The sequence below is a fragment of the Numida meleagris genome, chromosome 1 (assembly GCF_002078875.1).
Source record: "Numida meleagris isolate 19003 breed g44 Domestic line chromosome 1, NumMel1.0, whole genome shotgun sequence".
In the NCBI taxonomy this organism is placed as follows: Eukaryota; Metazoa; Chordata; class Aves; order Galliformes; family Numididae; genus Numida; species Numida meleagris.
Genome location: NC_034409.1, coordinates 77,159,419 through 77,182,519, shown reverse-complemented (window position 1 = coordinate 77,182,519; position 23,101 = coordinate 77,159,419). Strand labels below are relative to the sequence as shown.

Genomic DNA, 23,101 nt, shown 5'->3' with positions numbered 1-23,101 from the left:
GGCCGCGCCGGCGCGCCTCCCGTTCTCCTTCCTCACGCAGTACTTTTTCTCGTGGGGAACGCCAACATTTTGCAACCAAGAGCCTTTTGAGCTCTCTGGGAGAGGCCTAGTGAGTTATCTCCGTGTGCTGTCACAAACCGCTTCCCGGGTTCTGTGCGTGTTGTGCCCGCTGCTTTGGGTGGGTGAAGCTGATCCTTGCTGTGCTTGGGCCCTGCAGCGAGGGGAGCGTTAGGGGACAGACGTGGCATTTCCTATTCCTGTATCCGGTGGTGAAACCTGAATTTAAATGAGATGTTCCAGACGTTACCCCTAAGACCTTTCTCGTCTTGATGTGAATTTTAGCGACTGAATTCTGAGTAATTGCATGTACCTCAGCACGTGACATGTATGTTTCAGGTTCTGTCCATTCACTACAGTTGCCCAAAGTGATTTTCTCCTATGATTTTACTAGACTCCATTGATTAGAGTATTTGTGCTTCAGCTGGGAATAAAAGCTGTTTGGTGATAATTTTATTCACTGTAATGTGATACTTCAGCGAAGTCCCTAGGCTATTTGATCCATCACAGTATTTCCAATGCTAATACCACTTGAGGAAGTGGAGGAAAACTCACTGACAGCACACTAAAGGTGGTCTATTGACCCACCCATCTGTGGCACCTGAGTGAGGATGTGGCAAGTGTAGGTTGGTACTGGCAAGTTCGAATAACTGCGAAGCAGATCCCTAACACATGGAGTAAGTTGCTGTATTTGTGCTGGCTTTCACGCTCTGCCGATCTACAGTAGATGAATGTTTGGCTTCTCTGCACTGTAATTTTAAAGGTGTTTACAATCAGGCATTAATATTTAATATCTACACTTTATTATTTTCTGCTTAGGAATACGTTAATTGTGATCAGCACATATAGGTCTGTGAATGACCAAAAATGTTGCAGATTATTTTCACTGTGCTTTTCAGTATATTATGTCAAATCTTCTTGAAAACTGTTTTCCACCATACATACATTACACAGTAAGAAGCTAGCATTCATTCTGTAAGGAGAGACAAAACCTAGCATAAATGATAAATACCGGCATTAGTTTGAGAGCATAGGGAAGGAAAATTAAGACAAGACTGGAAAATGTCTGCTAGCACCAGCTGACTCTTCAAATGGGAGTTGAAGTCTCATGTTGCAATAGTAACACAAGATCTTAGTTTCCTGTAAATACAGTATTTCCATTTTCCATATCTGTTTTCTACAGATAGTGCTACTATTAAGGCTCACCCACGAGCAATTAGTACTAGCTTAATTTTCATTTAGTGTTAGCTTAACTTCAGCTTCTATTTCGATCTAAATATATCTTAACTGTTTTATACTTCATTCATCCAGACTTGCACAGCCCATAGGCTTCAGAGTGCTTCCGTGTCTTTATTTTTTTTCCCAGTATCACTTTGTGTGTTTATCTTCCAGATGCACACGGGCACTACCATTACATATTGTCATCCAAAGCAGCTGTACACCAGCAGATTACTAAGTGATTCCCCTGGAGGTGCATTTAGATGCTCTGTGCTTCACCTGTTGTGTTCTGATACCATGATTCTGTTTCTTTGAGTTCCAGTGTTGCCAGAACTCCCATCCACACTTTTCTCTTATATTTCTAAATTGCTTTTGCTGAAGCTGTGTTCCTAATTAGACATCCCCAGCTTTCTTAAAAATGTAGAAGGGTTACAGGGTAACCTAGATGATCTGTTTGATTACTTTGGTGTTAATAAAAAAAGTATTTAACACTACTGCTTGTCAGTAATTGTTGCTCTTTATTGTTTATTTATTTTTAACTGCATTGCCTGGAAAAGTGTTAGCACTTACATAGCAGTTACCACAAAGAACTGAAATAGATTTTCTTTCCCTGCCTCTTGTAACATTAATACAAAGTGTCTTCTTTAGACTTGGAAACATTGAGAATGGCACCCACATGATTTTTTTTAGGATGGAACACTGTCAAAGACAGCAGGTGATGTACTCAGCTGGAATATCATGCTTGTTCACTATTACTCACTGTCCTCAGGCATGTGACTTCTTCAGCCTTCCACCAGAACAGAGAGAAATGGGGATCTAGTCCAACACGTGAAGCTGAATGATTCAGCTTGTTCTTTGTACGGAAACTAAGCTAGTTCTGCAGTAGGTGATTGCCTGTAGATCCAGTGTGCAGAACTGGCTTCATTTGGATCTTTTGGATGTCATGAGTGCAACTTTTATGCTTTGAAAAAGTGTTTTTGTTGTTCCGCTGCTTTTGAAAATGGAAAGCTAACCTTATATTAAGTTCTTGGATTTGGCTGTACCTCATGGCAGTAAGTTCTACAATCTACATCAAGTGTTTTTGGTTTGGTTACCTTATTTAAACTATGCATTTATTTCCCCTGCTTCTGTCAAGTTCTCCCAGAGTTGAACACCCCTTGCTTCTTAAAAAATGACCATTTGCCACTAGTTTTTTAGACTTCTGTATATAATCTATCTGCTCTGTTGCAGCATCATTTATTTGCTGAAATGACAGTCATTTCATCTGGAAACTAAGATTCATATGGGTAAATCCTGAAAGGCATTGTCTAGCAGACTTTATTACTATTACTTAACCAAATGACAGGTGAAGATCAGTCTTAGCTGCTGAATTTATTTTCTGAGCTCATCAGCTTGTTTACTACTCTGAGCTTATCTAACAGTAAGTCTCAGTGTTCCTGACCACTCTCCAGAAGTATTTTGTCTGACAGTGATCTAATGGATGCATGGTAGCTACTGACAGTTTCTCTTGTCCTAGTTTACAGAATTTTGGAGGGTCTACTGTGGATTTCCTAAAATATTATTATCAGGAAGTACTAAAACTAGAATGGAAGAAGCCGTCATGACCATGTATGTACAGCACTGGGCTTTTTGCATTAGCATTTAGTTTTTTGTGTTCCTGAGAAGAATAGTCTTGAAGGCCATTGCTACATCTGTTGACAACTTGGGTTTTTCCTTCTAAACCGTCAAGTGAATTAAAACTTGTGCTGAAAGTACCCCATTGCAGATGCAAGCTCTTAAGGGACAGTGGTGTTCCTAGAAGGCATCTTTATGATGTGAAATTCTTTGACTTTGTTAATCAGCTGAAGATCGCGCCTACTGTGCAGATTCTTGGGGCCTTGCTGAAATTTTGGTGTGCCAGTAAGTTCCAGGGAACCAGTTAGTTCAACTGTCTCTTCCTGACAGCCTGCATCCTGAAAAAATCCCAGAAATCTGCGCTATGAAGATGTAGTGTTCCACTCGCTGTGTTGCATCTTTAACGTGCTGTAAGCTCTGCTGGCTTGCTGGAGTGAGTTGCTGCTGTTGCTTAAGACTACGTAAAAGACTGGTAGTAGACTGGTAGTCTGTATATCTATGACACTGGCCAGAATTCTGTACCCTAAGCATGAACCACAGTACTCTGTGGTTGTGATGGTCAAGTACGCTGAGGGATGGAAAGTTTATAAATAAAGGTATTAGTTTTGTAGACAGAAAATTGTTCCTTTGTTAAGGTAGTTTATTATAGCTGGGCAAAAGCTTTGAAGTGTGCAAGTTTCCTTTAAGTGCCTGAAGAACTACTCATTTTTTTTTTAATATTTAATCTAGTAAATGCTTCTTCCAAAAAGCTCAATTAATAAGACAGACATTTGCCCCTTCTCATCATTACGTCATTATTCCCTTTCTTACCGTGAAGATGCAACTTAGAAAGCAGCTCTTCAGAAAAACTAAGGTGGTATTTCCTGGCTACATGCAGATAACATTGATAAGCAGTGCTTAAAAGTCAGCTCTGTTATATAAATTTTCTCTAGCTCCACGAGGTCTTGGAGGTTTTGTTATCATGGGATAAATTTGAATCAGCTAGTAGATATTCAGACAGCTGCTGCAATACATAGTTTACAATGGAGGTGCTCTGGCTAGTCTGAAGAAACAGTAAATGCTTCAGGTAATTGAACATAAAATCTCCAAATGTGGTTTAACTTGCCTTTAAGGATAAAAATGAAGTTTTCTGTTACAGGAAAAGTCAACCTCAATTTAATTTCCTTTTACTGGAATCCCATGCCAATATGTGTGTTGTGATTCCAGCCAGGTGTTTCATTATACCAAAGTGCTGTAAAAGAGTACTTCTATCTGCTAGGTGTATTAAATCTTTCTTAAAGGCTTTCATACAAAATCATTCCTGGTTCAGCTTTTCAAGCTAGCTAGTTCGTCAAATACTTCACATAATAAAATGAAGATTCCATAATATCCCTAGTATAAAGACTGCTCTGAAAGTTAAATGCAGTGATGAAATGCTTATTGTGAAGTTAGGATCAGCATTTTGGCTATTATGTTTGGGGATGAGGGGTTAGGTAGCGGTGAGGATTAGTGATTAGGTGAGGCTCACAAAGCCAAATGCACCTGAAAGCAGAGTGACTGTTTTGCTTAATAAAAGTAAGGGTGGGTGCTTCAGCTTTGCAGTAGTATTAGTGAACTTAATGAAACTATTGCTCATCTAGGGGAAATGACTGAGCATTGCTCTGAGCAGATGGCTACAGAACTCAGCCATAGCAGTTGACAGGATCAGGATAAGAAAGGAGGTCACTATAGGACTAAGAAATGAATACTAATGTTCTCTGTTACAGCTTGGGTCTCTGTTGCATTAGATCTTTCTTTTGTGTGGAAGCCTATCAAGTCAAGAAGGGGCAGGAGTCTTTACAGTCTGAAAGGAATGTCAAATTGTTCACATTTGGAAACTTTAGAAGCAGTGTAAGAGCTAGAAAGAAGGGGAGGTTCATCCATTTCGACTTCAAAAGCTCTTCTGGAGAAGCCTTCTGGGCTGAGAGGTAAGAATCAGGGTTAGAAAACTGTGTTATGGAACACTGTGGCTTTTAACCAGTCAGATGATGATTTGTTCACGTGGACAAAAGAGCTTCTCTCAAAACAGGAATATTTTAATTGTTAAATTGAGGATCTTTACCAATTCTAGATATTGCGTGACCAATTCATCTGAAGTCAGAAGGCTGGTAATCTACTAAGCTGGTCAGATCTTCAGTGGGTCAAAGCAGTTCTGGAGTGAAGGACTTGCCTGCCCTTCTGGAGTTTTTGCTTTTCTGGAGTTATTGCTGCTGTGAACTTCTCGGTCAAGTTCAAACACAACTTTTTTCTAGTCCTTTTTTGGGCTAACTGAAGAAATGGGCTCCCCAATTAGACAGGGATCTCCTAGAAGGAGTTCAGCAGAGTGCCTCAGAGATGATAATAAAGGACCTGGAGCATCTCCCGTATGAGGAAAGTCTGGGTGACCTGAGTCTGTTCAGCTTGGGGAAAACAATTGTAGAATCACCAAGGTTGGAAAAGACCTCCAAGATCATCCAGTCCAACCATCCACCTACCACCAACAGTTCTCACTAAACCATGTCCCTCAACACAACATCTAAACATTTCTTGAACGCCTCCAGGGATGGTGAATCCTCCACCTCTCTGGGCCCATTCCAGCTCCTGACCACTCTTCTGGAAAAGTAGTATTTCCTAATGCCCAGCCTGAATCTCCCCTGGCACAACGTAAGGCCATTCCTTCTAGTCCTATCGCTAGATACACAAGAGAAGAGGCCAACCCCCAGCTCACTACAACCTCCCTTCAAGTAGTTATAGAGAGTGATAAAGTCTCCTCTGAGCCTCCTCTTCTCCAGACTGAACAATCCCAGCTCCCTCATAAGGCCTGTGCTCCACACCCCTCACCAGCTTCATTGCCCTTCTATGTGACACGTTCCCAGGCCTTGATGTCCCGGGGCCCAAAATTGAACACAGTACTCAATGTGTGAGCTCACCAGCGCTGAGTATGAAGTGACTGAGAGAACAGTGGGGAGATCTGATTAATGTTTATAAATATCTAAAGGGAAGTGGGAGGCAAATGGATGAGGCCAGGCTCTATCTCTGTGATGTGTAGTGATAGGATAGGGAATAACGGCCTAACACTTGAACGTAGGAAGTTCTGTACTAACATGCATAAGAACTTCTTCACGGGAAGGCTGAGAGAGCACTGGAACAGGCTGCCCAGAGAGGTTGTGCAGTCTCCTTCTCAAGACCCATCTGGATGCCTGCCTGTGTGACCTATTGTAGGGAACCTGCTTTGGCAGAGGGGTTGGACTTGATGATCTCTTGTGGTCCCTTCTAACCCCTGCAATTCTGTGAGTCTGTGGAATCTTCCAAGCTTCTGCTAAAAGCTTGGATGCTTGAATGGTAATTTATGGTTGGTGGTGCTTCTTGCTTGGGTAGGTTTCGCAGCTCTACTTTGTGGCTGGTGAGGATCTGTTATGTTTTATATATGTATTAGATATAAAAATCTTGTACTTTATGTATATTTGGCTAATGTGCAAAGAATGCCATTTGCTTGAAGTATGAAGTTTGTATGTATTGGCATACCCACAGGTAAGTCCCCATATGTTTGAGAAAGTAGTAGAAGCTTGTGATGGGCATCATAAATTACTATATTGCACAGCATTGGCTTTCCTGAAGGCAGTAGACTTCAGGACAAGTGTAGTATGCTGGCAGTGGCAGCCTCTTTCTATCTTGAATGCATCTGAATGTACATGTGCATATGTTAAGTAGCAAGCCTGTGAGGGGAAGTGGCTTTATAGCACCCAAGAGAAAGTTAGAAGAATGAATTGCCTTGTGTGGTTGCAGGTGGATCCATAGCACATCGGTGAGCATTACTGATGCAAATTCCCAACCTGTCAAGCAGAGGCAACCTCAGTGTGCCCTGTGGCAAGTGGAGTGGTATGGGTGTTTAAATGGAAGGCTGTCTGTATTGTTGAGTGTAAGAAGCAATGATAGTTCTAGCTTTGAGCTTCTGGCTAGAAGGTTGGTACAGTTAGCAGCTTGACACTATGATGCTTTTTATGAACAGAAAACTAAGGCACATTGCTGAGCATAAGTGGTAAATCCTGCATGGTTTTCATAGATTGTGATGCCCTTGAACCTCAGAAGTTCTGTTGGTGAGTGAGAAATCTGGAATAATTTTCTCTCCTATGGTAAAATCACAACTTCGTAGTTTGAAGGAGTGAATGTCCTGATGATACAATTTGTCCTCTGTTCCAAGACACCTGTGCCTGAGTTCTGGGTTTGCTGTTCATTCTGAGAAAATAGCTCGGATTCTAGACGAGAAACACTGCCTAACTTCTGCATTTGTCTAGTAACCTTAGGCAATGTATTTATTTTTTTTAATACTTCCTCATAAAAATATCATCTGTTAGAAGAGGAAGTATAAACTGTCCAACTTACAGTAAATCTGTGTCAGTGATTACCGTATTATTTATGGGACCCATGCAACACTTCCTCATGCATCTGGATAGCAGGATTTACGCCCTGTACCAAAAGCTGTTCAGGAGAACACAGCAAACGTTGGCAGCCATGATTCTAAAACTTGACTCAAGTGCAGCCCTGCGTGACATTTGGACCAGCTAGGGTTGTGGCCTATGCTATTCTGTGCAGTATAGGTCCTTATTTAGAGGAGGAGAAGAGATTTTCTTTATTTGTCTGTATTTTACTGTGTGTGCCTGTTAAGCTTTTGTAGATATTGAATGGAAGGACTTATATTCTGACTCTGTTTTCCTACTCTAGGAAGTCAAAGCGTGTTAGTCTGTTTCAGAAACAGTGAAATCTATAACCTTAGTTCAAATTTACTCCAACATAATGAATCCTAGCACTGCTGGCTTGCTAACATAACATGCCGCTGTCTCTGAATTGCTAGTCTTGTGCTATTTAATGCAGTTTTGACTGGTGTGTTTAGGCTTTTGTGCCAATTTAACGTGTTGCTTATCCTAGAGCCTATTAAGATAGACTTGTGGTGGTTGCGGGGAGCTCTTGGGATTGTGCAGCTTCCTGGGAAGGAGAGAACGTGCAGCTGCTTGTCTTTTGTACAGTATGCAGGACAGCGTCAGTGCCTGCCAGCCTGTGACAGCGGGTGCTACTGGCTGTCACTCAAGGTGTAACATCAGTCTGCACAGATAAGGTGTTGGGCATTACACATCAATGCTGCTGCCAACAAGGCAGAGGGGTTTATGTTACAGCAGTAAGCCCTAACGACAAACTGATTCTCTACAACTATTTTGTTGAGAATCAATACCTATTATAAATACTCAAGCAATTAGAATTGCAGTGCCTTTGGTGCCTGCCTATGCAGCCTGTCGTTAAACAGTTGTCTGTAAAGCTGTTGGGGAACGGTTGTCACTGGCATAGATATATTACACTGGAGCACTGGTAGGCAAACTGATTCCAGCAGCAAGCATGCGTCTCTCTCAAGGATTTTTCATGTATTAGCATGCAGCACTTGGGGCATTTGGGACATCGAGGTCGTTGACTTTGTAGGAGGTCCTTGCTATGAATGGCGAGTGCTTCTTTTAATTTATTCAGCTTGGTACTGTGCCATAAGGAGGGTGTAGATAGGAGTTCGGCTGGGCTTTAGGTTGCTTGGTTTTGCTATTGCGGCATTCCCTGGTGCTGGTGGGAGAGAGACTGATGACTCATCAAGTCAGGTGGTTGTGCCTCTGCTGTGTGTCAGAAATTTCTTTCCCCTCTGCAGCAGGCTTTCTCATCCCTGTGTATGGGGGCATTAGAAGGACAATTATTTGGGAAGTAGTGCTGCTTAACCGCTGAATTCTGGCTTTGCTTCGTTTGTGGGGATTTTTGTCCCTCCTTATTTTGCAAAACAAGGTAGGAATCTGCGTTTGTATTATGAAATAGTCGTGGATTTTCTTAAGTGCTGTAAGAAGGCTCCTTCTTAAAATCTCACTAGAAGCTTAATTTTGAAGAGATCTTTGCAGTAAGGCAGATGGTTGGGTAACCAGGGGGACTGATCAAACGATTGAAGCAAAACTAAAACTGTAACAGAAAATAGGTTTCTCCAGCCTTGAGAGCAGGATGCTTTCACTGGGGGGTTACCGTGTAGCCAAATTACTGTGCTGGGGAGAAATCAAGATAGAAATCTAGGGTTGCTGTCATTTCTTGCTTAATAATGAGTGTGATATTACTTTAATAAATCATCTTTCAGTCTGAGATGGTTCTGCTGCAAGTAATATTTCAATTTCTGGCACTGTTAGATCGCCTATGATCGTGTTAGAGCTTAAAAGCACGTCTTAAATTAATAGTTGAACAGTTTAAGACGAGGAAGATTCCTATTTGTAAGTATTACAGGATGCTAGATGCATCTTTGTTTATAATATGGGAATTAAAATTGAGCTAATACCCAGTGTTTGTTCACTCGTGGACTTTGCTGGAGTGAATTGCATATCCTGTGTTGGTGAGAGGCCCTTAAAGGGCTGTAAGAACCAGTTGGCTTCCAAAATGGCTAGCTATGGTGGTGCCTCGGGTCAGTATGTACACACACAGAGCAATGCTTAGCAAATCCTGACATGCTTTAGGGAATTTTGTTCAGAGTACTAACAAGGCAGACATGTAATGGTAGAGGTACGTAAGACAACATTTCTGCCCTCTGTGAATTTTTCATGTAAAATAAACATCTGTAACGCTGATATGCAAGCACAAGGAAACTGTCCAGAAACAGTGTAGCATTTCTTAATTTGTACTCAAGGTTAAAAAGTGTGTATCCCCTTAAAGGAGTCAGCTTGGCTGGGCGAGTGCTGTTTTAGACTGTCTATGTTGTGCAAAGGTGAGGAAGAATTCCTGACTTTTAACTGACCTTCAGGTTTTGACTTGGATATGAAGAAATGTTAATTTAACTTGAAACCAGCCAGTGTTCTTCCTGCTTTTGTTTGCCTGGATGGTTTGACTCTTTCCTTCGACACCCTCTGCTATATGGCTGCCAAACAAGTGCTGCTAATTCACTTACGAGAGTTGTGTTTAGCTCTTTCTGGCTTATACTCCTCTAGGAGGTTTAGTAGTAGGATTCCAGAGGTTGTTCCACGTTATATGTTTGGGTGGATTCATAGAACTAGCTACATTTTTCAGTGCAAACCGTAGTTGTGTTCAAGTTTTGCAATATTTTAATTGCCAAAAGCAAGAAAAGAGGAGACAATCAATGTTAGTCCAGCTAGAATGAGCTCTTACCAGTTGCTCAGGAACTGCAGACTGTTTGGTGAGGCCGTCCCTCTGCCACATATCAGAAGGGGATTATGAAAAATAAGCGATGAAATGAAAATCGTATTGTAGGCCCAAACAAGAGGCAGCTAAAAGGATAAACTGTCATTGTAGGGAGGGATCTAACAGATACCTGACTTAGAGGCTTTGAGCTCCAGCTTACCAGTTCCACACCAGGCTGATAGCGACTGAGTCACAATCAAGTGTTGGGGTAGCCATTGGTCAGTGAGTCAATGGAAGCAGTGTTACACAAGGTTTGTGCTGTTGAATGGCATGCTTTTGCTAGATAGATAGGCCCTGTTGGTATGCAGACCATGTAGTATGCTGGGGCTACCACACTGCACCTTCCACCAGCATTGTATGATAAGCGTGCCAGTAAAGTAGGAGTGGGTAGGCTCTTACCTTACCGCTCGCTAACTCGTTTCCAAGGTAACACAAGGCATGATAAGGGCTGACAAAACCCTTAAATGCTCTTATCTGCACCAGAAGCAGGACAGCCCAACTGCCAATGACAGGGAAAACACAGATCCCTGAGGCTTCTAAACAGCTTTTTCTGTGACGATTGTTCAGCTTTTCCATTCAGTAACTGTCAGGAGATATCAGTCTATTGTTTAAATGTTGAGTTTTTTAGCTGTTATTCTTCTCTGACACTCTACAGGTTTCACTGAGAGCAAAGACTGCATGATACCTTTTGCTAGCTGTGAGACGCATAGAGCAGGTTGAGTGCATGTGATATCAAAACATGTGCTTTTTATTTAAATGCTGATCCATCAATTTGAGGTGGCAAAAATAGTAATTGTGTAATACAAATTCTCTTTGTAGTATTGCTTTTTAGAGAATGGTGGCAGTTAAGCAGCCTGGTACTGTTCTGTATACAGTAGCCTGGGAATCGCTCAGAATCCTGGAAAAACTCTGTATTTTGAAGGGCTGTAGGTGAGATGTGGAAGGCAGAAGACGTTCTCCATTGTTTAAATCCTGTTATTTGACTTGAAAGTAGACTGGTACCATTAGGGTATTTTTGGAGTATAACTGTTCTGTGGAGCATATTAGGGAGTAATGTTCCAGCCCTCTCCCTGCAGTAAGCGGGGATGTTAGTTTTGTTTGCTTTAACGAGTTATTTTTTTTAACATTACATAGCTTTAAGATCAGAGTGGTTAAGGTGCTTCAGGCTACATTAGTTCTAGAATTCTTCAGTGTTGTTTCTAATGAAAGGAAAAGAGCAGAAGGCAGAAGAGGAGGAACTAACTATGTATGTGTGTGTTCTTTAGAAATGACTTTTCTCTCTTTTTCCTTCTGTACAGTTGAACAGGCAAAATGGACTTCTCCAAGCTACCAAAAATCCGTGATGAGGAGAGAGAAGCTTTTGTTGGCTATGTCCATGGAGTCTCAGGACCTGGTAGGTATTTTGTAAGGGAAATCATAAGTTCTGTTTCATCTAATGTGTTATTAATCCTCATGTTCACTTGGAAGAAGTATAATAAGTTTGAGGTAGGATTTTCTGGGCTTTTTTTCCTTCTTAAGAATGATTGCTGCCTTATACTCTAATGAAAGATTAAGATATTTACTAACAAGATGTTAATGCTGATTAGTTTCATTAAAAGATATAATGAACAGTAAGCAGATTGAGGAATAATAATTAAAAAAAAATGCAAGGATCCTAGTTGAGATAAAGCCTCTTGGTCAGGAATCTGCATTAAGCTTCTCAGTGAGGATGTGTGATGCTTAGTCTGTTCTCACTGAAATCCTGTTTGACCCTTTGCTCTCTGGAATGCACAGTCCTCTGCCAGCGTCAGGCTATTCTGCGTTACTGCACCATTGGCTGAAGGATTGCTGCAAGGGTCAAGGGGGGTGGTAGTGTATATGGGAGGAGGTCTGTTCCTCATGTTTCATCAGCTTAAATGCAGGCTTTTCTTCTCCCTCCTGCATTCTCTTCATGAGGTGTAAGAAAGGATGGCAATGAGAGAACAGAAGAAGAGCACACATCTTTTTAATAGGGATTCTTTGATGAATAAGAAGCTACCTCGGCTAGAGTCTACCTGAAGAAAAAGCCAGTTCCTTAACTACAGAAGTGATGACTGAATGTAGTTTGAAATTGATACAACTTTCTTAAGATGTGTGAAATATAACTTTTTTTTGTAAAGACATGAAACCTTTATGCAAAATGGATTATATAATTCAAAGAACATGATAAATTTTCTTCTAAAGCAACAACACCTCATGTAAGTAGCAGTCTACATATAACCTGCTGATGTCTAAGTCAAAATGGTAGAAGGCTTCATGCCCAAAACATGTTGTAAAGTAATCTTCATCTGTAGAAGGTTAACTTAAACGTCTTAAGTTATTCATTGCTTTTCTACAAAATGAAACACCACAATAGTGTTTCCTTAAAACCTGTAATACATTGCCTTTAGCAAATACCTTGAGTTGATTGGTTCACTTGTACTTTATGTTAGTATCAAATACTATGAAGATAAACAGAAGTTTATAAACAACTGGAAAGTGCCAATCCCCAGTCATATCTTTCTGTAACTAAGAGATATTGGGTGCACTTTTAATATGTTTTAATTTAGTCAAATGTCTGCAGAGGCCACTGTATCACTAATGTCCTTATCATTTGCCATCAATCAGGATATGTCAGAAGAATTAGTGTAAATTTTCTGTGTACTAGCATGTTCTGATAATGTGCTCTTATGAGCATAAAGGATAAGCATGAAATGTATAGGTAAGCCTTTTCTTTTAGCTTTTAAACTAATGTCATGGTTCTGGCCCAGTTCTGCCTAGTTCTGTGACTAATAGGGTGGGGGGACCTACACCGGGGGAATGGGGATAGGGAAAGGGTAGGGAGATGGGCCTAAAAACAAAACAGCAGCAACAAGCTAAGGGAGAAATCTAACTTCCTAAATATAATAGCGGAATGTAAGATAACACGATATAATACAATATAATCGGAATCAAAGGTGAGAGAGAGAGAGAGAGAGAGAGAGAGTGTCTGAAACTGAAGGCCTTGCTCTAATGCTGTAGGCAAGATGGCTAGGGAGCACACACCGCAGAGACGAGCAGAAAAAGAGAAGAACAGTCTTGTGACTCCCATTCAGTTTGATCTTTCCCTCTGAACTTTCCATTCAGAGGAAAACATGGAAACAGAATAATGAAGTCTTTTGGGAGCTGTAGTACACTCTTCTCTTCTGAGACCAGAGCTGCTGCATTAACTCTTTAACTCCCAGTGCACTGCATGGTGTTGTGATGTGGAATACCAGTCACAAATCATAAAACCACGACAACTGAAAATATCAAGACTTGTGGCAGCCAAATTACCCCTGTGTTAAATCAGAAATGCACTCCTGATCTGAGTGAATTCTAGGCTTCTGCTGTCCAGATTTTAGTAGCATCTGATCAGAAAATTTGTTTAACGACAGGAAAAAATATTCACCTTTGTGTATCTGTCTTTTGCAGTGGTCACTGCTTGCAACATGGCAGGTGCTGCTATGTATGAGCTGGTACGAGTAGGCCACAGTGAACTGGTGGGGGAAATTATCCGACTGGAAGGTGATTTGGCGACTGTCCAGGTGTATGAAGAAACATGTATCCTTTTTGCTGATCCCTTTGGACCAGGCAGAACGCAGTGGTGGGTACGGTAAAGAAGATGAACAAAGCTGACTGTGACCAGGAATTGTTACTTCCAGTGCCAACATTCAGCATCTGTTCTGTACATCTTTTGTAAATTCTGATATTTTTGAGGTAAACTTCATCTTCCTTGGCTGTGCAATGAGGAAACTTCTTTGCTATTTTACCTGGAAACCAAGCAATGTGTTTAGGTTCATTTGTATTTTAAGTATTACAGCTTCTTGATAAGAAAGTTGACAGATGTCAACTATGAATGGCAAAACTACAAAAAAGCAATACATTGTATTTTTTTCTTTACTTTTGGAAACTCTGCCTGTGGAAGACTTCTGTAGGAAATGTAAAGTAGACAGGATTCCTTCTTATGGACAGACTGTTCTAACAGATATGATCTGTTCTGTTTTTTTGTTTCTACGTTGTGTTTGCAGTCTTTGTACAGACAAGAGGCAGACAGCATGTATTTAAAATCTAGTCAATGTAAAGTGTATTTTATGGTGACAGTATGTAAGAGAATGTCATAAGAGCAGTTCATTAAAGATAGCTTTTCTTTTCCTCATATTCTGAACTTAAAGAGTTGGTTTTGACTACACATAGATGCTAGGGAAAAAGCCTGTACTGGCTCCCAATGTTTTGTTTTGGGGAGCTGAATGGTAAACTGGTCACTGGGTTGTGTCTGTTCCTATTAATTTGTGATTTTATTTGGCCTTCATTGCAATATTTAGTAGCTTTCCTTGAGTACATCGAACAAGTCCAGTGCTTAAGTACAGTTTACTCTTAGATTCGTAATGAAAGGATAGCAAGGGCTTTCTGAACACAACTTGCATTTAATCTCTCATTGAGTCATACATAAGCTTTTGGAGTGTCTCCTGTATTCTAATAGGGCCTTCTGCCAAGCTACCAGCCCTTTGCAGAGAAGCCCATTGTGCATCTTTGGAGCTCAGGTGGTGCCTAAGAGGGACAACTCAAAACTGGAGAGAAGGGAAATGCTAGTCTATGACAAACTTTCTTTACAATTAGGCTCCTGTCAAAAAAGCTCTGCAAAGCTCAAGGTTATAACTGTTGTGATGCGTGTTTCTAACAAACTATAAAGCAAAAAAATTTTACATCTTTTCATGCCACTGTCTGATTTTAACAATAAACCTAGAAAACGCATTTGAAGATTTAAGAAATGTTTGATGTTTTGCCGTTGTGCTGTCTGGTACAGCAAGAAATGTATGCATATAGTTGACTTGAATTAATGGTCATAACTGAGAACATATACTCCCTGCTTTACCTCTCTAGAGGATGAACAACTTCATTGCTTTAGCAATTTCAGCTGGAGTTTAGTATAACATCTACATGCTTCTCAAATGATTACATGTAATATATTAACAAAACTATCACATTAAAGTCAGAAAGGTGCTGTAAGAGTGTGATGATGTGAGTGCGATGCCCTCTACCCTGTCATTTCTCTGGATGAACTTTTCCTCAGCAAATCTTTAGCTGGTGTGTCTGTAGGAGATCCTGTACTCCGTACTGGCAAACCCCTGTCAGTAGAACTGGGGCCTGGCATTATGGGAGCTATTTTTGATGGTATCCAGAGGCCGCTGTCAGACATCAGCACCCTGACCAGAAGTATCTATATCCCTAGAGGTGTCAATGTGTCAGCTTTGAGCCGAGATGTCAAATGGGACTTCACACCTTCTAAAAACTTGCGGGTAGGTTCTGCTGAGCCCATCTTGCCCTTTCTCCTTTCTTCTCAGAGCACCACGGCTGTGACTGCTAGGAGCTGTGGTTGCAAATAATCAAGCTCATGAAAAGAGGTGCTAGGATGTTTTAAGGATATATGAGAGTGAGAACTAGAGAGGGATCACCAGAACTTAGTCCATGTGGCTCGCAGTGTTGCTGCATATGAGAAACTTGCAAAATTATAATGTGTTTGCAGTGCTGTAAAGGATCTAGTGGAACTGCACTAACAGGAACAGGTGCTACCTTGGCTAGAAGAATAACAACAGAATACAATGAAGACAGTTTTAGAGCTGGAAAATAAATCATAGCTTTAGCCCTTGGCATCTTTATTTTCCAGTCCTGCTGGTTAGCAGATTCTCTACTTAGCACGTTAAGCTGAGAGGTATAAGAGAAACAAGGAGAATTCCTTGCGTCAATCAGTAAGTGCTACCATCTGAGCCTTGAAGTGCTCCTGAACACATTTAGTATTGCTAGCAATGTGCTGCTAGAGTAATGAGCTATGTAAATGGACTACTGTGCTGTAACAATGTATTTGTAAAGGAAGTAATAATGGTGCTAGACTTAATAGTTACTGTTATTTTATATGATTCTTTGTCAGCATTCTTTTTATTTTAAATGGTGTTCTCGTTTATGACTAATAGACGCTTTCTGATTTCAGGTTGGCAGCCACATCACTGGTGGAGACATTTATGGTGTGGTGAATGAAAACTCTCTTATCAAACACAAAATCATGCTGCCCCCACGGAACAGGGGTACAGTTACATACATTGCTCCACCGGGAAACTATGACACTTCAGTAAGTCTCCCAAACAACAGTTACTGGGGTGTTCCATGTTTCTTTCATAAGGTTGCAGAACCCTTTCTCTTCTGTGTGATGCCATCTTCAAAGCCTTTCATGCAACAGGATGATAAAGTTGATCACTTCTGCTGCCCTGCCAGCAGGGAGTGTGTGATTATCTTGAGTTACTTTCTATGTATATGACTTCCCAGTGGCACTTATGTATGCCATATTTGCTGTCCTGTGTGGGCATCTGCAGTATCCTATGAATATGAAAAGTTCCCCATTAGCATTGTAAATGTGGAAACGTGCTTTTCCTCAGGAACGGATGATAGGGTGTTAAGTTCTGCAAAATCTGTGGTTGTATTGAACACCTAGCAGTGCGGAGTAATTGAGGTGAGAATTTGCGTGCTGATCCACTGTGCAGCTGTTGGCTTACTTCAGATGTCTGGTGCTCTTTGTTAGGATGTTGTCTTAGAGCTGGAGTTTGAAGGTGTGAAGGAAAAGTTCACTATGGTCCAAGTCTGGCCTGTACGTCAAGTCCGTCCTGTGACTGAGAAGTTACCAGCGAATCATCCTTTGTTAACTGGCCAACGGGTGCTAGATGCCCTCTTCCCGTAAGTATTATTCTGTCTGCTTGTATGTAAGAAATCTCTTTTGGAAGAAATGGAGGTGTTAATTTTTTAGAGAGCGAACAGACCCCAAACATTCACTGCGTACCACAGCATAATCTCAAAACAAGTTATCTAGCTGAATTGTTAATGTTTCTATACCAGTCTGACAGAGGAATTTATGAGTGGGAAATGGAAGTGGGGAAAAGTTAAAAGGAGGTTTACAGTTAAAAGGAGATGGTTCTTTTACATTAATTCAGGAAATAAATGACAAATGTAAAAATAATCATACCAAATCTTCAGAAAAGCTAGAACTTTCAAGCTTGGATGTCTGCATTTGAGCTTGAGAGTAGGATATCTTTCCATGTTCTTGAGGATGTGGAGTTCACACTGAATCTGGAGTTACCACTGACAAAAACCGTCACACTTAATTGTAGCTCAAAATTCTCATTTAAGTGGCTGAGTTCCAAGGCACAGGATTCAGTAATTTTTCATCCTAAAAGTATTGTTCTGCTCATTTTTATAATGCGCATTTAAGTACCATTGATGTTCTTTTCTTCAGGTTTGCATTTCATCAGTGCTTCCAGCTGTGTAAACTATGTTTCAAGCCTGAAAGTGTAGTTATTGTACCAGCATACCTCATGCATTTCAAAGGCAGTAGAAAGAAGAGATAAGTTTATTCCTTTGGTCTTTCATTTAGTGAAATACCACTGGGCTTCTCACCCAGAACACTGAATGTGACTCCTGTTGTTCTGCTTTTAATTATGCAGTTGTTTTCTTACTACAAAACATATTCTGAGATGGAAGAAAGCTGTTTTTGAGTTCCTTGCCAATCAGAGTCCCTTTTCTTTACTCAGGTGTGTACAAGGGGGTACAACAGCAATTCCCGGGGCATTCGGTTGTGGGAAGACTGTGATCTCGCAGTCTCTCTCAAAATACTCCAACAGTGATGTCATCATTTATGTAGGCTGTGGAGAACGAGGAAATGAAATGTCTGAAGTACTGAGAGATTTTCCTGAGGTTAGTATGGAGAATTCATGGGGTGTAAACCTTCTTGGAAAAACTTGCTATTATACTAGTATAGTAACTGAATAAAATATCTTGTTGGTATAGTGACTTGAAAAGATCTTCTTGGCTGTAAGTTCTGACTGTAGTAGCAGAAATCACTCTTGGCTCATACAAGAATGACTTCACTGGCCTCTTAAGAAACATCTGGAGTAGTGTTTGGGCATACCTTCTAACTTGTTTAAAATAAATCCAAAATGAATGCCTGAGTGTAATTTAGCACAGTTACGAGGATGTTACCTTTTATTGTTGTTATCTCTGACTTTTCTAGCTTAATCTCATATACCAGATATGGCATCTGGTATTTACAAGGTGCAAGGTGGTGATACAAACTGTTACAGGATATGAGTTCTACCAGTTAGGCTTCAGAATACTTTCTGAAGGAAGTAGAAATGCCTTCTGAAGGAAGTAGAAGATCACCTTATTGTGGTTATATGTTAGTGGATTAGTTGTGGTGCAGACTTCTGTAAAATAGAGGAAAGAGCAGATCCAAACTGTTAGGTTGAAACTCCGCTGTTAGAAAGAAGTTTTACGTGCTGAATGATTGCAGCGTGACAATGCCACGCTGCGGTGGCCATGCAAAAAGGTAAATCTTAAGATATTCTTAAGTAGAATGCTACACAAGTGTCACGATGTGCGTTCTGCTGCTGTTCGTGTGCATATGAGAGATCATCTGAGTTATGTACATGGGTTTATGTCCAGTTCTCAAAAATGAACTCGGATTAGTACAGGTGGGGAAAAAAGCTCTCTGTTTCCTAGTGGACTTAAGAGAGAAGGAAAAGATTTTTGGCTCTTTCAGCCTAGTAAAGTAGTGTACTTCCTGATGGAGTAGATTTGTTATCGCTCGTTTGTGGTGAGCAATGGGATTAATAGGGATTGCCATTTGCAGAAGATGAGATGAGGCTGAGGCACGTGTACGACTCATTCTGGAAGGAAAAACAGTATAGAATCCTGAAATCTCTAATCTAAATACCACTTTGTTAGACTAGGTGTGAGGAGACTATCCTGATATAAGGTAACAGAGTTTAAATAAATAAATTGTTAAATTTGTGGGGGTCTTTATAGTTGTTTTTTTTTGTCTTTTTCCTTGCATTTTAGTTAACAATGGAAGTTGATGGCAAGGTTGAAAGCATCATGAAGAGAACAGCTCTGGTAGCAAATACCTCCAACATGCCTGTGGCTGCCAGAGAGGCCTCTATCTATACTGGTAAGATTTACAGGAGGCTGGAGAAGGCTGCATGTATAGAGCAAGTCGTTATGCTCTAGTATTTTCAGTTCCTGGGATGGTCAGTACCAAGAAACCTGCCTAATTACATAAATCAACCCTTTCAGGCTATGCCTGCTTGAAGTCTTAGTGTCACAAATGGATTTGGCTTTCTGATACCCAGCTATGATCTCCACATGCTGAATAAATTCTTGCTTATAAATTAAACTTACTGCACTGGGTCTCCTGTAGTTTTGCCCCATATATTGATTAATTGTGTAATCTTGTGTTCTTCGTAAGTAGCTTTTTGCTGACAAGTACAGCTTCTCAGTGGGTAGAAATAGTGCTCTCTGAGAAGTTTTTTTTCCACTGCAGCCTCTCAGATGATTTTTTTTTCTTAATACTTTTTCATGAAAAGTTGTCAGATAAAACATCTTTATGTTCTGGTGGCTTAGAAAGGAAGGAAACATTTTACAAAAAGAAGTAGTTTCAGTGATATTGCCCTGTCTCCTCAAAGAAATACACAAGAACGTAAGATTTGCCAGAGTGGTTTGTAAACATAAACTGTAAACATAAATAACTTATCTTGTTTGCCTCTTAATGACAACATGTGAGGGTAGATAGAATTCCTTTTTCAACACTAACCTGCCTTGTGCTGTTGTATTTGTTCTAGGAATCACCCTGTCGGAGTATTTCCGAGACATGGGCTACCATGTCAGTATGATGGCAGACTCTACTTCCAGATGGGCTGAGGCCCTCAGAGAAATTTCAGGACGACTGGCTGAAATGCCAGCTGGTGAGTTGTTCTTTTCTCCATCTGGATTTGTAAAGACATCCTTTAAACTCAGAGCTTTTGACTTGATTTCTGTATGTTGATACTTGCAGACAGTGGTTATCCCGCCTACCTTGGTGCCCGTTTAGCCTCTTTCTATGAGCGAGCTGGCAGAGTGAAGTGTCTGGGAAATCCTGAAAGGGAAGGCAGTGTCAGCATTGTTGGAGCGTGAGTGTTGCATTTCTTTGCTTTGTGTTGGCTGCAGTTCTTCCTCTACCTTTTTGTATGTCAGAATACCTTCAGACAAGAAGGTGTTGTTGCTGTGTGCAGCTACAGAGCTAGGAATGTAAAATGTACGTAGATACTTAGTCTCTGATCACCCTCAACTGTTGCTAAACCGTGCACAGGAGCAGAGAGAAGGAATGCGACGGGTAGTTCTGTGTGGTGTAGAACCACAGTTGTGCCAATACAAGAAAGGGGCTCCAGGAAAAAAGCCATTAGCACTGTCACTGAAAAGTTTGTCAAACCATGCTCAGAACAGGAAGGAGGGGGGGCAGTTAGGGTGACAGTGTGGGAGCATAATGTATTAACGATTCTTTTGCTAAGTAGTAGACTTACAGGGAACAGGATATCTCAAGCTGCAGTGGGCTGTGAAAAGCATGTGGTGCCCACACAAATCATGTGGAATTCTTCAGCTAACGTGATAAATGAGAACTTCGTTTGAAAAGCATTCCTGTGTAGCTGTGGTGACAGTACTGAGTTCCTTCTCATCGTACTGAAAGAGTGACCAAAACAAAGGAAAGCAATTGCAGAGGCACTTGAAACTTTTGGTGTGAGAGAAAACGGATCATCATTGCTTTCCCTTTTGGTGTAATGACATAGATGTCTTGCAGCAGTGCAGACTGGAGACTTACACAGTAGGCAGACACTTTCTTGTAGGCTGTATCGATTTGTCTAACATATTGTGAGTAAAATGGCTCTTCCTCCATAGGTTTTTAGCAGAGCCTCTAGCCCCTGCAACTTCTCCCAGGGTCTGTTATTTGTTCTTAGTTCTGTTGTCCACAACAAATGCAGTTGCTTTTGAGTTTGGGAAGCTTTTACCTGTTCGGGGAAGCATGTATTAGCATGTCAAGCCCGAAGGAAGTTAGTGCTTATTGTGTAGGTGAATATCTGGTATTTATATGAAGTCATTTCAAATTGACGTATTTTATGTAAAATCTTTGCACTGTGTTTCAAGCTGCCATATCAGCACACCTCCTGAATCTGTTCCAGTTGAGATAGGTTTGATAATCCGAGCTGGAGTGACTACCTGGAGCTAAAGTGACTGAAATGATACCTTGATGTTGTCAGTCAGTTACTGATATAACTATAATATCACACCTGTACAGATATGCTGCCACTCTCACTGCAGCAGAAGTTTGCAATCTATTACTTACGTGAAATGATGTTGGCCCTTCTTGTTTCTGTGATCACAGACCTGTGTGGTTGTACGTTCAGATTAAACTGTGACTGTGTTTCTGATATACTTTTCCTTCTATATCTTTCTGCTCAGTGTCTCTCCCCCAGGAGGTGACTTCTCAGATCCTGTCACATCGGCTACTTTGGGCATTGTTCAGGTAGGTCTTGCTATGCTGCAGCCCTTTTGTCTTAGCTGCCAGACCTAGACAAAATGGTTGTGCTTCAATACATTAGTGCCACTGGCTGTGGTGTGAGAGCTTGAATTTTACACAGGCATCTTTGCCGGGTGTATTCCAACAGTGTAGGAGGTGAAATCTCTTGTGAGATCTCAAACTGATGTGTTTGGAAAAGGGAGAAAAGGTGGTAATTCCTTCCAGGAGTATCCTTGTGCTTCCCGATTCAGCCCTTTGAGCTGCAATTCAAGTATGGCTGCTCTCTGAGATAGGATGGAAAGTCATCCATTCTTAGTAGGTGCATTGAAACCATGAAAAAATCCTCAGAGCAGATGACTGGGAGAAGGATAGCTTGCAAGTGATTGCCCATCCATGTTTTGGTAAAACAAGCTATGTGAAATAGGGCTCCACTTAATTAGACTTGTGTGTTGATGTTCTTTGTTACTGCTGACTCCTCACTTAGGAGGAATCTCAGGCTGAATAAACCTAAATTCAGCTTAAGGGAATGCTTTTTTTTTCTTGGTTTTTTTTTGAGATGCGTATATGGGGGGTTGGAATGATGATCCTTGGGTCCCTTCCAACCCAAGCCGTTCTATGATTCATTCAGTGATTCATATTTGAAAGTCACTGCTATAGTTAAATTAGTAAAAGGCAGGTTTTCTTTCTCAGGCTTTTGCTTGAAGATTTGTGGTAGTCTTTGCTGTGCTGTTTGCTCAAGCCTGCTTGTCATGTTGGGGGCTGTTTTAGTTTTTCATTTGGTTTGTTTTGCTTTGATTTATTTTGTTTTGTTTTTGATTTGGAACACTGACTGATCTCACTGGCTTCTGCAGGTTTTCTGGGGCCTGGATAAGAAGCTGGCACAACGCAAACACTTCCCCTCTGTCAACTGGCTGATCAGTTACAGCAAATATACCCGTGCCCTGGATGAATACTACGACAAGCATTTTACAGAGTTTGTCCCTCTCAGGACAAAGGCCAAAGAGATCCTACAGGAAGAGGAGGACCTTGCAGAGATTGTGCAGCTTGTAGGGAAGGTGAGTAACTACCTTTGATGAAATGTGGTGTTGGTGATGCTACTTTTCTCATTTAGATTGTAGAGCATCTAATACTGGAGTTAAGAAACTTGACTTTCTTCAGTGTTCAAATTGGAAGCAGTCCTTGTAAGAGAAATTATGCAGACTAGTTTTTATTTTTAGTAGTCTGAAGATTTACAGTTTATCAGAAACTATATTGCCAGCAGCAGGAGAGAGGGGATAGCATTTACAAGCTAGATTGCAGAAACAGAAGTGATGCATGCCCTTTCCAAAACTGGTGATTACCTAATTTCAATATGGAAACCTGTGACATGGCATATGACTCCCTTTTAGAGGCATTCCTTAGTTTCCTTCATTCCCTTCAGTGTTTTGGTTGGAAAGCTGAATTTGGAGGGCAAAGTTTCCCCTGAGAGTTCTCAAATGGGGCTCCATGGAAACTGTTTTAGCTTAGTACTGTAAATATGGTAGTTGACAGGTACAAAGCATATGCTAGAGAGTAATTTAAGTTTGATGCTTAGATGAGTTCTGTGGATTTACTAGGTGGAGGTGATGCATGGTAACGTGTTGTAACCAC

At 40.9% G+C, this 23,101-nt stretch overlaps 1 protein-coding gene across 2 annotated transcripts in view; it reads left to right on the top strand.

Moving 5' to 3' along the window:
• The window catches only part of ATP6V1A (ATPase H+ transporting V1 subunit A), a 29,213-nt gene that overhangs the window by 425 nt on the left and 5,687 nt on the right, over positions 1 to 23,101 (top strand). For both annotated transcript variants that reach the window (XM_021397185.1, XM_021397195.1), the window contains exons 2-12: positions 11,385 to 11,479; positions 13,537 to 13,665; positions 15,187 to 15,401; positions 16,091 to 16,228; positions 16,676 to 16,827; positions 17,679 to 17,841; positions 18,985 to 19,093; positions 19,764 to 19,886; positions 19,976 to 20,090; positions 21,415 to 21,478; positions 22,324 to 22,527. In XM_021397185.1, coding sequence (XP_021252860.1) covers positions 11,398 to 11,479; positions 13,537 to 13,665; positions 15,187 to 15,401; positions 16,091 to 16,228; positions 16,676 to 16,827; positions 17,679 to 17,841; positions 18,985 to 19,093; positions 19,764 to 19,886; positions 19,976 to 20,090; positions 21,415 to 21,478; positions 22,324 to 22,527 — 1,494 coding nt within the window. In that variant the 5' untranslated portion in view covers positions 11,385 to 11,397. The remainder of the gene's footprint in view (positions 1 to 11,384; positions 11,480 to 13,536; positions 13,666 to 15,186; positions 15,402 to 16,090; positions 16,229 to 16,675; positions 16,828 to 17,678; positions 17,842 to 18,984; positions 19,094 to 19,763; positions 19,887 to 19,975; positions 20,091 to 21,414; positions 21,479 to 22,323; positions 22,528 to 23,101) is intronic.